Source organism: Magnolia sinica, chromosome 8 (assembly GCF_029962835.1).
Source record: "Magnolia sinica isolate HGM2019 chromosome 8, MsV1, whole genome shotgun sequence".
NCBI classification, from domain to species: domain Eukaryota; kingdom Viridiplantae; phylum Streptophyta; class Magnoliopsida; order Magnoliales; family Magnoliaceae; genus Magnolia; species Magnolia sinica.
This window is the reverse complement of record NC_080580.1, coordinates 5,921,405-5,938,782: the sequence shown is the minus strand read 5'-3', so window position 1 is coordinate 5,938,782 and position 17,378 is coordinate 5,921,405. Positions and strand designations below refer to the sequence as shown.

The following is a 17,378-nucleotide window of genomic DNA, read 5'->3' as shown; positions in this document are numbered from 1 at the left end:
GAATGAATGATTTATCAGGGTGTACTACAATGGTAAGAGCTGCCATTACTAATTAAAATTTCTATTAACAACAAGCATTAGCTACGGCTATTCACCGTAGCCCTTTGTTTTCACCGTAGCCCTTTGTTGAAACCGTAGCTCTTGCTAAAATTAGCTTTTTGCTACGGTTCTCATTCTACTTTTCGCTACAGATAAAATCCCTAGCTGTATGTAATTTTAAACTACGAATAATATTGCTACGGATTTAATCCGTATATATACATTCATTAGCTACGGCTATTAACCGTAGCATTGTATCTGAAAACTGTAGCTGTTGCTAATTTCAGCCTAATGCTACGGTTCTTGCCCAACTTTTGGCTACAGATATAATCCGTAGTCGTAAATCCTTGACCATTATAGAAGCAACGGCTACGGCTTTAATCCGTATCTATTATCTCTATAGCTACGGATTATATCCGTAGCCATAGCTTTTAGACCTATGGCTACGGTACCAATGGCTACGGTCGTGCTACGGATTTTAACCGTAGCCATAGACTTTTAGCTACCGTAAGAAGAGGACAGATTTTGTTGAGGTTAAAATCTGGACCACCCTCCACTCAATGCTACAAACCTCGAACGAGCCCTGGTCTTGCACAAAGAGGTGAGCAAAGGAGACCCTAGCTCAGCTGGGGGACCCTCCGATGCCTAAGTCAGGCTAGGGAATCTGGGTCTAAGTCGAAAGTAGAAAGAGGGTGTGAGATCTTGCGTACCTGTAGCAAAGAGGTCCCCTGATATTTATACCTGTGGGTTGAATGATCTACGTCTGTTAATCTTGACAATTTGCTCAATCAGCAACATATTGTGATCGTGAAAATATTATCCGTAGTCTTTGAGTCGTGCGACATATCATGTCTTAAGGGCACGTATCCTTGGGCGAGATCTTCGGTCACGTCCGTATTTAGGTTAGTCTCCAAACTCGGCACACGGAGTACCCTCACCTGGGCTCGGCCTCGGCATACGGAGTGTCGTCATCCGAGCTCGGCCTTAGGCTGTGTAGACCTGAGACCGAGTACTAGTAGTCGGAGCTTGTCAGTAGATCACTGAGGTCGGAGTCCGCTGAATGAAGCTGAGCACGAGGATTAGAGCTCGGCTCAGCCATCCTTCTTTGGATGAGGATGAGGGTTTGGATCGGCCAATCAGGGCTGTAGTTCCGAGTTGTGATTCGTTAGTGGAGAGCCTGTCTTAGCTAACCTACGGTCGTAACTTAGGGTCGGCTCATACTTGACGTGGTATCCTCATTCTGAGGCATTGTAAACTGATTCGGGTAGCTCGGGCTGACCCCGATTATCCTTGTTCAGATTTCCCCATAATAGATATAAATTCTAATAAATTCAAATTTTAATTGATTGATGTTGAAAATGAATTTACAATACTTAAAATAGTAATCTCGAATCTAGGAAGAAGTTTCATAATCAAACTCAACTCAAACTCCCTAAAAATGTGAGTTACTATAAATAGTAAACTTATGACGGTCATGATTATTACTTAATATCGTTATTCTCATAATATTTGGAAGCCCTTTTCATGTTGGACACGACTCCTACTTGGACAATATTAGTAGTCTGATTTTCTAGTTGAATTTGGACAGCTGATAATATTCTTCATCTTCCTTTCTTTAATGTATCCATTTGGCATACACCAGCCGAATGGTCAGGATCATTCGATAATCAGTTCGATTCTTCAACTATTCTCCATCTGCACTGGTCCCTATAATCTGAACAATTGACAATTTGCATTAAGGTGTACATTTGCCATATGCAGGGGTGATGAAAGAACGAACGCGGATTTTCTGCCAAAGCCTTTGCAGGAAGTTCCTGCACTGGGAACCTAGGTGGGGCACTCTGCTGGAAAAAGGATTTTCATTGTCGGATAAAGAGTTTCCGACCATCGGAGAAAAGATTCTGCTTGGAGGAAATCGCCTACGATGCTGTGAGTCTTCCATCACTTTAAAGCCTTTTTCATTGCATTATGTCGAGCAACTCTGACGAAGTAGAAGAGGTCCGGGGAGCTGGTTTAGACTCCAAACCAGAGACTACTGCCTCGGGACTCGGAGAGTTCGGAGGCCCTTTTGAGGTCGTACCCCTTGGCACTTCGGTCCCGGCCTAGAGAACAGTGAGTCAGAGGGCCAAAAGCTGAGGCAAGAGACTGAAGAGGGCTCTCAGAGATCCCGAGGGGTGGTCGAAGGCAGGCCCCTCGGGAGGCAGGTCAAAACCTTAGTCCATGGGGGCTTGATCCTGGTTGAGTCCCAAATGGCCCAGCTCCGCAAAGAGTATCAAATTCCTGACTCAGTGTACATCCGATCCCCTGCCCCCAAGGACCAAGCAGGCTCTCTAGTTGAGGGGGAGATCGCTATCTTCATCTCTGCCCTTCAATACGGGCTCCAATTCCCCATCCACCCATTCTTGCCCGAGCTGACCGCATAGTTGGGAATAGCGCCGGGGCAGTTGGTTCCGAATTCCTGGAGGATCCTCGCCTCCACCTTTATTCTCCAACATTGGGCGGGAAGTCAGAGGCTGATGCTAGACGAGTCCTATTTTTGTACATGGCCAAATACGATAAGTCGGATAAGGCCTGGTGGAACTTCTTAGCTAGGCCTCCATGCGTCCCGGGCTGGGTAACCCAACTTCCCTCTTCTAACAAAGATTGGAAAGGGAAGTGGTTCTGTGCCTCGGGGGAATGGGATGGCCCCTGCCTCTGAATTGGGTGGACTACAGGTCCGAGTCCCTACCAAGTTTGCCAACCCAGGTCGGCCACTTCTTTTTAGTCATACTGTACACTTGATCCATCCTTCCATATTTTAACTCTAAGCTTTGCTTCTGTTTGCAGCTCAGCCGAGGGGAGCCCCAGACCTCTTTGCTCTTCAAAAGCAGCAGGTTGCCCAAGCCAGAGTGCTTCCAGAGGACCAGCGCATCTGGTTCGAACTCATCAACGAGAAGAACTTGGTTTCGTTCGGCTTCTGTAGAATCCAGCATACTCTCTTTGCTTTGGGTAAGCGGGGTAAAAATCTTCTGGGATTTATTTGTTGACATTCTGTAAATTTATCTTCTCTTTTCAATAGGAATGAAGGCAGGCGGCTCTAAGAGGAAAAGACTGATAGTGTCGCAATCTCCAATGGACGTAGTCCTCTCATCTGAGCCAAGGAACAATGTGTATAGAAACAATGTGTGAGTTTTATGTTTAATGTAAAATAGTGGTGACAGATTCTTAATAATAGTGGCAATGATATATAGAGTTATCCAAACCATATAAATAATGGGTCTAGTTATTAATGGTTAATATTTAAACTTTTTATTATATAAAACTATCTTAATCATCTATTAAATGGTCCCTTAAATGTAGGGATATTAATGTAGTTAATGTGTTAAATTATGGAAAACTCACAACTTGCGGATTTGAAACTAATATCTCATTTCGGAAGAGGGATTTAATTCCAATTCCCTCTTCTCATTTCCAATTCCCTCTTCTCCAACGTCGCTGAACTCCCTGGAGAATGCCTCTCTGGATGACGGGCTGGAAGCCATCGCGCGTCTTCCGGTTCGTGGACTCGTTGCGGCAGGTGCAGGTGGCGAGTGGACTGCATCTCTCCATGAGTATGAAAAGCTTTTCATACGGATGGATACTCCAAGGTCTGTTGATTTTTATGGATTTTCTTTGTTTCATGTACAATTCCTACAGTTTGGAAGATTAATTTTATTTTTTTAAATGTAATTTTCGTGACTTCTCTTCCTACGGTGTTCATTTGCAATTCCTACGATTTTGATAGTGGAGATCTTTTTCTTTCTTAAGTTTGATACTAGATTCATACGTCTCCATCTTCAAGCAAATTGATGGGTTTGATCTCGTTGCATGGAATTGCATGATCTCTAGATACATCCAATGGTCTAGCTTGACGATGCCTGTTGCATGTTTGATGAAATGCCTGACAGAAACAATCTCTTTAGAAAAATCCTATTTACGAGATGTGGAGGGAAAGTATTCAGTCGAATGGTTTTTTTTTTTTTTTCCATGTGAATCGGCTTCAAGTGTTTATTTTGTGACATGCAGTAATTCTATTGGCGTCTGACTAAAAGTCTTTTCTTCCTTGAAACAACATCTTCTGTATTTGGGCAGAAGCCTGGCTTTGGAGGCTAGGCTTTTGATCAACTCTAACTCAAACAAGTCCTTTTGGTAGTGCATTTCAACAAACATAGTTAGCATTTGGAAGATTTATTTCCTTCTCATCTTAAGGTTTTCTTTGGTCTTTATGTGGTCACAATAAGGGATACAGATTGTTCTGTCTTTCAGATCCAAGATCTGGTGGATGATACCCAGAAATGGAAAGTCCGACAGTGATGTTCCTATCAAATCTTAGATTCTCCTCTGTTTTGTTTTTCTTTTTCTCCTTTCTCCCTGTTTCAAAAGTGGGTCTCTCCCAAACTTCCCACAAACAATTGGGAAAGTTGATAATTCAGAAAATTAGGTTGTTTTTGTGGATAAATCTAAGAGCTATTGTTCCTTCAAGTCAGAGGTTAGTCTTAGAGATCACTTTGGAGCTTGATTTATCAATCAACTTGGAGAGAAGTTTGGAATTTTGATTGGAGCTAAATATGAAATCAGTTTTGAAAAATCTCATTGATTAGCTCAGAACTGAGCCAGGAGGACTTAGTTCGTAGTTTGTAAGTAATGAAACTAACTGCGAATCCATTAAAAAAGGCTTTGTCAATTGTTGTCAGAGTAAAGCTTCAGAATATAAGTGACTTGTTAATTAGTTCATCGAGTAAACTCAAAAACTTTAAAAAAGAATAAGAAAAGAAAAGAAAAAGCAAAAAGAACTCGAAAACTGAGTGACCAACTTTGGAATACTCCTCGATTGGATCAGTTACAAAAACTGATGTGGAATATGTGGTTAATCGGGGCAATGGTGTTTAATTGGTGCAGCTACATTTGGTTGCTTGTTCATGTTTCTTGTTTCTACATGGTTGTTTTGATATTAGCTACTGATTAAATAGTCTCACATCATTTATTATTATTTCTTACATGACCTGAGATAATTTTCATTAATGCTTGATACAACTTAAGAGTGGGCCCACCACATTTTTCAAATCAGTGGTGGGCTCCACCATCCACATAATTAGTTAAGTGAACCCCACAAACTGTCCTATCAGAATTTTGGACCCTGTGATTTCTTTGATCAGTGAACTTGCCCTTCATATGTGTTGCATCTCTCCATTGCAAGAAGCACTTTTGCTTGCCTGACCTTCATTACCTTTCTAGATCACCCCAGAAGACTATGAATGGATCATCCTTTATGGCTTGACCTTAGGTTTCCTTTATGATTCCCACTCTAGAGGCTGATGCTGCAAAAAGGTCAAAAAGTTTTTTAAAATGAAAAAACTTGAGACAATCCTAGTCTTGTCTTTTGATGCTTTTATCTTAGAGACATTAATTCCACATTAGTTATCCAGATAATGCCCTTGTGTTTCTTTGCAGCCTTGAACTAACATCTCTGGTGAGAATGAAATATTTCCAATGGTTTCTCTTGCAACAAATCTTGCATTGCTCTCTCTCTCTCTCTCTCTCTCTCTCTCTCTCTCTCTCACACACACACACACACACACACTTGTTGAGAATGGTGTATTACTTTTTGTGGGCATATTATTAGCTTTACACCTGTCAATGAAAAAAGTTCTTTAAAGTTATTCTTTGAAATCATGTGTTTATCTGTCTGATGGCCTCTACAGCCTGGTATTAATATGTGGATCTTGTTTTTTTAATATTCTAATGCACCAACTAAACTCATCTACGGTAAGGCCTTTCTTTCTACTTGTTCTCGGTAGGATGGCGCCCGAGGTTATGGAGCAATTGCATGGTTAAATCATTTGTTTGGTAGTGGATGCTCAGTGGTTGAAGTTCTACAAGAGCAATCCAATCAGATGGTTAAATCATTTGTTTGGTATGAATGTCAGTCTATGCTTTATTCACATTGGGCCCATGATTTGGACAGGTTGCCTTGCTTTACATGTATAGCGTAGGTGTGGTGAATGGGACAGATGACAATGGATTTCTTTTTGGAAATATTAAGAAAGAAACTTGAATTGGGTTCACATCGTGCTTCTTTCGCCACTGAACATGAAATTTCAGCAAATGCATGTGCTGCATGTTTTGATGAAACCTGTGGATCTGCTGTCAAATGTGAGCCCAACATGCCTTATAAACCTCAAACATTCAATTCTAAGGTAGGTTTCTCTAGAATTTCCACACAATCATGGACTTATTCTTCTGCATTTTGCTAGAATAATGTAGATATATCTGGAAATAAGATGGGAATACTTGGTTTTGCACCATTTCTTAACTGGGGATGACTTACTCATCGAGTGATCCTTGCTATCCAATTGGTGGCCTCAAATGAAGAGTTACAAGAGAATGGTCATTGTCCAAATTGTAAGCCTGATACTGAATTGTCAAGATGCTGGATATGGTCCATGCACAGTGGGGCACATGATTTGGATGGTTGGTATTGACTAGCACATGCACCGCATGTATGTTGGATGAGTCACCACCATTTAGAAAATGGTGGGAGATAACACATAGTTGTCTATTCCTCTAGAATTAAATGGCACATCATATGGTTGTCTTTGTCTAGCAGCTTGAGTATTCAGTTTCTGGAGTTTCTTCATGCAATCAACTGATAATTGCCTCATGCGGTCTCTTATGTCTTTGTAGGAAAAGAAGAATCCTAGGCAGGGCCATGTAACGCAAACATTTAAAGGTTATCTTCTATTTACAGTTAAATTTGTCTCAAGTACAAGAAGGCGAGATCTGTCCTAACACGCCCTCTTCTTCTTTTTTTTTTCTGTTTAAATTTTCACAATGCAGGGTATGGGAATGTTCGGAAAAAGATTGGACAGGATATGGACTTGGGAGGTGGTGAATATTTTTTTACAAAGAGTCTCAAGGAAACCAGAAATTACCATTATATCTTGATCGAGAACATGGAAACAGATTTACCATCGTCGGTCATTGTGGATTTCATATATCAACAAACTTCTGTTTCATCAGACGCCTACGTAACCCCCAGCTTATTATCAGAATCATATACACGGGGAACTATCTTTTTGGATGGTCAAGAGAAGCTTGAGAAGTTATCTAGGTTTTTACACAATCCTGCTCATCTCATCATGTCCTCAAGAGGAAGGTATTATCTTGTTCTGCCTAAGGTTTCCTTTGCAGTATTAATAATGAGTTACTATATGATTGGGTTGAAGGAAACAGCAAATTTAATTATATGATTGGGTTGAAGGAAACAGCAAAATTTTTTTCTTTTTATTTTTTTGCAATGGTACAAGTGGGACTCAACTTGTGGGGGAATAAGTTGCTGATTTGGCTGGGCCCATGACCGAATGAAGCATACTATATACCTCCCTTATCAGATGATCCTAGCCATCCAATGGAAATGGTCAAAAGGAAGAAAGTGAGACGAAAAGAAGGGAAAGTATGATTAGTTAGGTCACATGCTCCCACTCCCATGCTTTATTAATAAAATACATAATGGCAGAACTTCCCCCATAATACAAAATGCTCGGGTATACATAGTGTGGACCATATGTTCCACATTGCTCACCAAACTTGTCATATAGCTGTATGACCCATAATACATCAACTTTAACACTTACGCTAAAGCCGGTGTGTAGATATCATTGATGTCCTGCTTGTAGTAAACTTGATTAAATTGATTTGCATCCAAGTTCTTTGGTGAACATATCTACGAGTTGATCTTGAGATTTAAGATATGAGTCGAAATTTTGTTGTTGGAGACCTTATCGATGAAGTGAAAGTCAACCTCGTTATGGTTGTTTCTTTCATGAAACACTTATATTGGAAATATTTGATGCCACATGATTCTCAACCACTCTAGCTCACAAATAGTGCCATGGCCTTGACGTCTTGTACTTTTCTTCTGCATAAGACCACTCCACAAGACTTATCTTTTTTACTTTTCCATGTGACTAATTCCACCCACAAATGTACCGCATTGAATTTTAGATCATATTTCAGATGGAGATCTAGCCCAATCTGCAGCCCAGTAACTTTTCAGTATGGAGATGACTATTAGGCTTTTATAAGATTCTCTCTCAAGGGCTAATGCACTTAAATGCTCCAAGTTCTGTTATAACATGCATGGGAGTGTACATAGGTATATGCGTTATGTGTGCACCCATGAGTTTCTGTAGTCATGAGTGTTGTACTCTATATGACTATAAAACTCATGCACAGACACACCTCTTTACATGATTTAACCCATGATATTATGACTACAGAGAATAGGGACACGCTTACTCTTTTAAAGAAGGTAATTAGGGCAATTTTTATGGAACCAAAAGGAGATGGTATTTGTGAAAGAAAAAGAGAATGAGGGTTTTCTGGCCTTTTCTTTCTTAAAGAAGAAAAGAATTTGAGAGAGAAGAAAAGAGTACCTAGGGTTGGAGAATGAGGGTTTTTTGTCTTTTGTTTACTTAAAAGTAGAAAAGAATTTGAGAGAGAAGAAAAGAGTACCTAGGGTTGGATGTCCGTGGTACAATTACATCTATGCCCTTAATTTGATTTTACTGAAGACAATTGAATTACATAGGCAAGTGTTTAATGTAGGGAACTTCTCTGAAAATGTTATTCTGAATTTATAATAATATATAACCTATTCTCAAATCCCAAAACCTATAACCTAAACCGAAACCTATAACCTAATGTTATAACCTATAACCTAAACCTAAACCTAAAACCCAAATGTAAACCCAATCTCGAACCCGAACCCGATTTCCTAAACCTAAACCTTAACGTATTCTCAAATCCTTAAACATAAACCTACACCGAATCTCAACTCCCTAACCTAAAACCTAAACTCAATTCCCTAAACCTTAACCTATAACCTAACCTAAACTGGAACCTATAACCTATACTTATAACCTAAACCTAAACATATAACTTAAACCTATAACCTTAACCTAAACATAAAACCTAAACCTAAACCTATTCTTATAACCTAAACATATACTTATAACCTAAACCTATTCTCAAATCCCAAAACCTATAACCTAAACCTTAACCCGAACTTGATTTCCTAAACCTAAACCTACACATATTCTCAATTCCCTAAACCTTAACCTATAACATAACCTAAACCTAAACCTATAACCTACACTTATAACCTAAACCTATAACCTTAACCTAACCTAAACCTTAACCCAAACCTTAACATATAACCTATAACCTAAACCTAAACCTAAACCTTAACCTATAACCTAAACTTATAACCTTTACCTAAACTTATAACCTTAACCTAAACCTATTTTCAAATCCGAACTAGAAACGATTTAAGACGACGTTCAGTGATACTTTGTTAAATATGAAATTTATGACCTTTAGTAACTTGGTTAATTAAAAAGAACTACGTCGTGGCTTGATCCCAATCTGACTTTTAGGGTACGTAGGCAGCCGTTCGTAATGTACTAGAATATCGGTGCAACCACAAATCTTTTTTCTCCTTTGAATTGTAACAGACTGTATCAATTGCATTTTTCTCTGTCATACAGGTTGTGGCTATCAAAGATATAATATCACCTCCTTATAGGGAAATATTTAATAATGTGTACAGGTAAATTCATTTTTTCTTATACCTTATATTGTTTCCCAGTTATATTTGTGTTGGTTTCAGAGTACAGGTAGCAATAGAAAGTGTTAGTCGATTGTGGCTTATAGACAAAGGGATGAGTAACCAACAATACGAATATGGGAGGCCTTCCTCAGGTATCCAAGTGCTTTTAGATATAATTATGTTGTTTTTAAATGTATTAACTCGAAATTGATGGAGCAGATTCAGATGTGCGTCGGAACTATCCGGATGTTGAGCGGGGGTCCCTGGAAGGTGGGAACTGCTGTTATGACCATGATGAAGCTATCCATTTCCTATGGACAGCATTGGAGTGACCTGGCCATTTGGACAGGCCATATTTATGTATTTTCTTGAAATTGATGGAGTATACCCGGATGTGCGTCGGAGCTATCCGGATGTTGAGCGGGAGTCCTTGGAAGATAGGAACTGCTGTTATGACCATGATGAAGCTGTACATTTTCTATGGACAACATTGGAAGGGCCTGGCCAATTGGAGCAGGCCGTGTTTATATCTATATTTGTAGGGACCACACCCTTAACCTATAACCTAAACCTATTCTTAAATTCCAAAACCTATAACTACAACCTAAACCTATAACCTAAATTCAATTCCTTAAACTTTAACCTACAGCCTAACCTAAACTTATACTTATAACCTAAACCTATTCTCAAATCCCAAAACCTAAACCTTAACCTAAACCTATAACCTATAACCTATAACCTATTTTCAAATCCCAAAACCTATAACTATAACATAAACCTTAACCAAAAACCTATAACCTAACCTAAACCTAAACCTATAACCTAAACCTAAACCTAAACCTATAACCTTAACCTTAACATATAACCTTAACCTAAACCTAAACCTATAACCTATAACCTAAACCTAAACCTAAACCCTAATGTATTCTCAAATCCCTAAACCTAAACCTACACCTAATCCTAATCACAACTCCCTAATCTAAACCTAAACCTAAACTTGAAAACCCAAACCAAAACCCGATCCTGAACTCGAATTTGATTTCCTAAACCTAATCCTTAACCTATTCTCAATTCCCTAAACCTATATCTTACAACCTAAACCTAAACCTATAACCTATAATCTATAACCTAAACCTAAAACCTAAATGTATTCTTAAATCCCTAAACCTAAACCTACACCTAATCCTAATCTCAACTCCCTAAACTAAACCCACACCTAAACTTGAAAACTCAAACTTAAACCCGATCCCGAACCCGAACCCGATTTCCTAAACCTAAACCTTAACCTATTCTCAATGCCCTAAACCTATATCTTGTAACCTAAACCGAAACCTAACCCTAAACCTAAACCTAAACCTATAACCTATAACCTATAACTAAAACCTAAAACCTTAATGTATTCTCAAATCCTTAAACCTAAACCTACACCTAATCCTAATCTCAACTCCCAAACCTAAACCTAAACCTAAACTTGAAAACCAAAACCTAAACCCGATCCCGAACCCGAACCCGATTTCCTAAACCTAAACCTTAACCTATTCTCAGTTCTCTAAACCTATTGCTTATAACATAAACCGAAACCTAAACCTATACCGTAACCTAAACCTAAACCTAAACCTATAACCTATAACCTAAACCAAAACCTAAAACCTAAATGTATTCTCAAATCCCTAAACCTAAACCTACACCTAATCCTAATCTCAAATCCCTAACCTAAACCTAAACCTAAACTTGGAAACCAAAACCTAAACCCGATCCCGAACTCGAACCCGATTTCCTAAACCTAAACCTTAACCTATTCTCAATTCCCTAAACCTATAGCTTATAACCTAAACCTAAGCTTAAACCTAAACCTTAACCTAAACCTAAACCTAAACCTGTAACTTATAATCTAAACCTAAACCTAAAACCTAAATGTATTGTCAAATCCCTAAACCTAAACCTACACCTAATCCTAATCTTAACTCCCTAACTTAAACTTAGACCTAAACTTGAAAACCAAAACTTAAACCCGATCTCGAACCCGAACCCGATTTTCTAAACCTAAACCTTAACCTATTCTCAATTCCCTAAACCTATAACTTATAACCTAAACCTAAGCCTAAACCTAAACCTAAACCTGTAACTTATAACCTAAACCTAAACCTAAAACCTCAATGTATTCTCAAATCCCTAAACCTAAACCTACACCTAATCCTAATCTCAACTCCCAAACCAAAACCTAAACCTAAACTTGAAAACTCAAACCTAACCCCGATCCCAAACTCAAACCTGACTACCTAAACCTAAACCTTAATGTATTCTCAAATCCCTAAACCTAAACCAACACCTAATCCTAATTTCAACTCCCTAACCTAAACCTAAACCTAAACTTGAAAACCAAAACCTAAACCCGATCCCGAACCCGAACCCGATTTCCTAAACCTAAACTTTAACCTATTCTTAATTCCCTAAACCTATTGCTTATAACATAAACCGAAATCTAAACCTATACCGTAACCTAAACCTATAACCTATAACCTAAACCAAAACTTAAAACCTAAATGTATTCTCAAATCCCTAAACCTAAACCTACACCTAATCCTAATCTCAACTCCCTAACCTAAACCTAAACCTAAACTTGAAAGCTAGAACCTAAACCCGATCCTGAAACCGAACCCGATTTCCTAAACCTAAACCTTAATGTATTCTCAAATCCCTAAACCTATACCTACACCTAATCCTAATCTCAACTCCCTAACCTAAACCTAAACCTAAACTTGAAAACCCATACCTAAACCCGATCCCGAACCCGAACCCGATTTCCTAAACCTAAACCTTAACCTATTCTCAATTCCCTAAACCTATAGCTTATAACCTAAACCTAATCCTAAACCTTAACATTAACCTAAACCTAAACTTAAACCAGTAACTTATAACCTAAACCTAAACTTAAAACCTAAATGTATTCTCAAATCCCTAAACCTAAACCTACACCTAATCCTAATCTCAACTCCCTAACCTAAACCTAAACCTAAACTTGAAAACTCAAACCTAAACCCGATTCCGAACCTAAACCCGATACCTAAACCTAAACCTTAATGTATTCTCAAATCCCTAAACCTAAACCTACACCTAATCCTAATCTCAACTCCCTAACCTAAACCTAAACCTAAACTTGAAAACTCAAACCTAAACCCGATCCCGAAACCGAACCTGATTTCCTAAACCTAAACCTTAATGTATTCTCAAATCCCTAAACCTAAACCTACACCTAATCCTAATCTCAACTCCCTAACTTAAACCTAAACCTAAATTTGAAAACCCATACCTAAACCCGATCCCAAACCCGAACCCGATTTCCTAAACCTAAACCTTAACCTATTCTCAATTCCCTAAACCTATAGCTTATAACCTAAACCTAAACCTAAACCAATAACCTATAACCTAAACCTAAACCTAAAACCTAAATGTATTCTCAAATCCCTAAACCTAAACCTACACATAATCCTAATCTCAACTCCCGAACCTAAACCTAAACTTGAAAACCCAAACCTAAACCCGATCTCGAACCCAAACCCGATTTCTTAAACCTAAACCTTAACCTATTCTCAATTCCCTAAACCTATAGCTTATAACCTAAACCTAAACCTAAACCTAAACCTATATAACATATAACCTAAATCTAAACCTAAAACCTAAATGTATTCTCGAATCCCTATACCTAAACCTACACCTAATCCTAAGCTCAACTCCCTAACCTAAACCTAAACCTAAACCTGAAAACCCAAACTTAAACCCGATCCCCAAAGCGCACCCAATTTCCTAAACCTAAACATTAACCTATTCTCAATTTCCTAAACCTATATAGCTTATAACCTTAACCTAAACCTAAACCTAAACCTAAACCTTAACCTAAACCTAAACCTAAACCTATAACCTAAACCTAAACATAAAACCTAAATGTATTCTCAAATCCCTAAACCTAAACCTACACCTAATCCTAATCTCAACTCCCTAACCTAAACCTAAACCTAAACTTGAAAACCCAAACCTAAACCCGATCCCAAACCCGAACCTGATTTTTTAAACCTAAACCTTAACCTATTCTCAATTCCCTAAACCTTAACCTATAACCTAACCTAAACCTAAACTTATTACCTGCACTTATAACCTAAACCTATAACCTAAACCTAAGCCAAAAACCTAAACCTAAACCTAAAATCGAAATCTATTCTCAAATCCTTAAACCTAAACCTACACCTAATCCTAATCTCAACTCCCTAACCTAAACTTAAACCTAAACTTGAAAACCAAAACCTAAACCCGATCTTGAACCCGGACCCAATTTCCTAAACCTAAACCTTAACCTAAACCTATAACCTAAACCTAAACCTTAACCTAAACCTAAACCAAAACCTATAACCTAAACCTTAACCTTTAACCTATAACCTATAACCTAAACTTATAACCTAAAACCTAATCCTAAACCTAAACCTAAACCTATAACCTAAAACCTAAACCTAAACCTAAAACCTAAATGTATTCTCAAATCCTTAAACCTAGACCTACACCTAATCCTAATCTCAACTCCCTAACCAAAACCTAAACCTAAACTTGAAAACCTAAACCTAAACCCGATCCCAAACCCAAACCCAATTGTTGTAATAATGTAGCCCAATCACATGGCAAGAAACAAGAATGTATCCCTTTTAACACATGCCCCTTTTTACAAAGCTTTAATTTTTATTTTTTTTTGTTTCTATTAACTTGAATTGTAGCCCAATCACATGGCAACAAACAAGAATGTATCCCTTTTAACACATGCCCCTTTTTATAGAGCTTTAATTTTTGTTGTTGTTTCTATTAACTTGAATTGAAACACTTTTTTGCATTATTTGCTTGCATTAGTTATATTTTAATGATCAGTTTTATTTTAAAAAAGCACCCACTTTTTTGGAAGATGTTTATGCAATTCTTCATGATTCTGAATTATAATGTTTTATTTTTTCAGATGAAAGACACAAAAAGAAAATTGTTGCTAATTTTTTTCCTTTTTTTATTTATAATGTTAAACTTATATGTATTTATGCGTGGATGAATGTAATGTGGATAAGATTGTGTGTTTGGATGGTTGTAGTTTATGTTTGGATGAATATAGTTTATGTTGGATTTACGTAGTTTAGGTTTAGATGGATATGAATGTGAATATGATGAAATATATTATATAACAGGTGTATATCAGGAAGAATACGATGAAATATATTGTAACAGGTGTATATTGATCCTCTCAAATTTGAAAATGTGCTTGAAGGCTCATAAGGGACAGTCCATGACAGTCCTTTTTAAGAATGGTCTGTGGCCATCCTTTGAAGGCTCATAAGAGACGGTCCATGACAGTCCTTTTTAAGGACGGTCCATAACCGTCCTTTGAAGGGCTATAAGAGACGGTCCATGACAGTCCTTTTTAAGGACGGTCCATGACCGTCCTTTGAAGGCTCATCAGAGACGGTCTATGACAGTCCTTTTTAAGTATGGTCCATGACCGTCCTTTTAAAGGACGGTCGATGGCCGTCTTTTAAAGGCTCATAAGAGATGGTCCATGACCGTCCTCTTTAAGGACGGTCCATGACCATCCTTTTTAAGGACAGTCCATGACCGTCCTCTTTTCGTCAATAAGAATGACGGTTTTCGACTGTCCTTTAAGTAATATGACACGTCAAATTTTGACGGCCCATGCGATGGTCCATGACCGTCCTTTTTGGTCATTTGAGATGGTTTTGGACCGTCCTTTTTTTTTGCTGGCGTAGTGTGTACCAGGCATGCACGGTCCAATAAATATTTATATAGGCTATCTCAAATTATTTTACCTCAACCTAGCTTAGCCAAGGATAGCCCAGCCCGGCCGGACCAGATAACCAACGTACACGTCATTCAATCCTTGTTTAGAAGATACCAGCATCTTGAATGTAGGCCATTGATTTCATTTCTCGGAATGTCTAGTTATTTGTACATGTGGCCCACTTATCAATGGATGGATTAGGAACATTCATGTGGGCAATATGGGCCTGATCAAATTTTCATACCTGGTCGAGCCCAGGCCCAAGAAAAAATTTTGGGCTCTGGTTTGGCCCTTCTGTGGTAGTAGGCGTTGGTCTTATACTTTCGGACCCCACTGAAGGTTCAATCCTAACCCTTTGATCAATGGGCTGCAGCTAGACTGCTGAGAAACAAATGCAGGGAATTTTCACATCATGGCCACTTGTCGGACTAAGAAATCCATCAAACCAACAGTCTTGTTCCCCAAACCATGGGCCAGGACATCAACGGCCCGATGCAACTCTTTTTGATAATTTCACATGTTTCTATTTCTCACCCATGAACAAATTTACTAATGTGTGTCACCAGATCATCCCAACTCAGATGGCCAATTGCCAGACCTTCCCAACCTATGAATCAAAGACCTACCTGTCTTCAGTGCATCCAACTTGGACACATTGTTTCAGTTGATAGACCAGTTGATCATGGCCACGAGGATCTCATCAGGGCTCATTGTCAACACTATAGATTGCCTTGAACAAACCACATTGGCGGAATTCCGCCACGATTTCCAGATTCATGTCTACCCAATCGGGCCGCTCCACAAGCACTTGACGGAGACGTGCAACTCCAGCAGCCTGCTAATGGAAGACCACAGCTGTATCACTTGGCTAGACCGACAAGCACCGAGAACCATTATCTATGTGAGCTTTGGGAGTATAGCTGCAATGGATAGGAGTGAACTGATTGAGACCGCATGGGGCCTGGCCCACAGTGGCCAGCCATTCATGTGGGTGGTCCAGACTGGCTTAGTTCATGGCTCCAAGTGGGTCGAGTTTCCTGAGGGGTTCGAAGACATGCTAGGCGATCGAGGCCTTATTGTCAAGTGGGCTCCACAACAGGAGGTGCTGGCTCATCCATCAGTGGGAGGTGTTTGGACACATTGCGGATGGAATTCAACGCTGGAGAGCATATGTGAAGGGGTCCCCATGCTTTGTTGGCCATGTTTCGGGGACCAATCCATGAATGCCAGGCTGGTAAGCCATGTTTGGAGGGTGGGGATTCGACTAGAGCATGGGTTGGACAGAGACAAGATAGAGTGGGCCATTAGAAAACTAATGGTGGGACAGGAAGGCGAGGGGATGAAGGAAAGGATCGAGGATCTGAAGGAGAATGTGGACCGTTGCCTGAGGAAAGGAGGATCTTCTAACCAGTCTTTGAACAATTTGATTGATTTCATCTTGGCCATCTAAATTTGGGGACTATGACTTGGTAATGCAGACTGTTGAACTGATAGACCGGGTTAGGTCTCAGGACCCCTTCACTCTGTGGCTTAAAAAGTTAGTCGGTTAATAAAAGAAACGAAAAAAAACAAAAAAAACCAACGGGGATCTGATTCTTAGACAGATAATTGGCCAAAGATTGAAGGGTTAGGATCTTCCAGTTTGGCAGATTTTCGGGAACACGCAATCTTGCTTATTATGTGAAATTTCGGTATCAAATCTTTTGCAGTCTCTTTGCAATGCGTTTGTTTTCTAAATTTCATCTTTTAGTGGATTTTGATGCATTATTTGATTTTTAGTGTTTGCATGGACGCAGCATCCATATGAATTACATTTGTAAGCATAAAAAGTGAAGGTAATCAAATTGTAATTTAATAAATAAAAACATTTAAAATATCTACTAACACCTA

The 17,378-nt window shown here is 38.9% G+C and overlaps 1 protein-coding gene across 1 annotated transcript; it reads left to right on the top strand.

Annotated features, from left to right (window-relative positions):
- The first annotated feature begins 6,068 nt into the window (after positions 1–6,068).
- On the top strand, positions 6,069–16,938 carry LOC131253802 (UDP-glucose iridoid glucosyltransferase-like). Its single transcript, XM_058254940.1, has 5 exons — positions 6,069–6,254; positions 6,742–6,787; positions 6,895–7,213; positions 8,293–8,368; positions 16,153–16,938. Exons 1-5 carry the CDS (start codon positions 6,069–6,071, stop codon positions 16,936–16,938), a joined length of 1,413 nt encoding a protein of 470 aa, XP_058110923.1.
- Positions 16,939–17,378: the final 440 nt, after the last annotated feature.

Excerpts from the sequence above, each read along its gene's own strand:
- LOC131253802 (XM_058254940.1), top strand. The coding sequence starts at position 6,069 with ATGACAATGGATTTCTTTTTGGAAATATTAAGAAAGAAACTTGAATTG. Across the intron at positions 6,255-6,741 it reads CTCAAACATTCAATTCTAAG|GAAAAGAAGAATCCTAGGCA; the intron begins GTAGGTTTCTCT and ends ATGTCTTTGTAG. Across the intron at positions 8,369-16,152 it reads CGCTTACTCTTTTAAAGAAG|TTGATAGACCAGTTGATCAT; the intron begins GTAATTAGGGCA and ends ACATTGTTTCAG.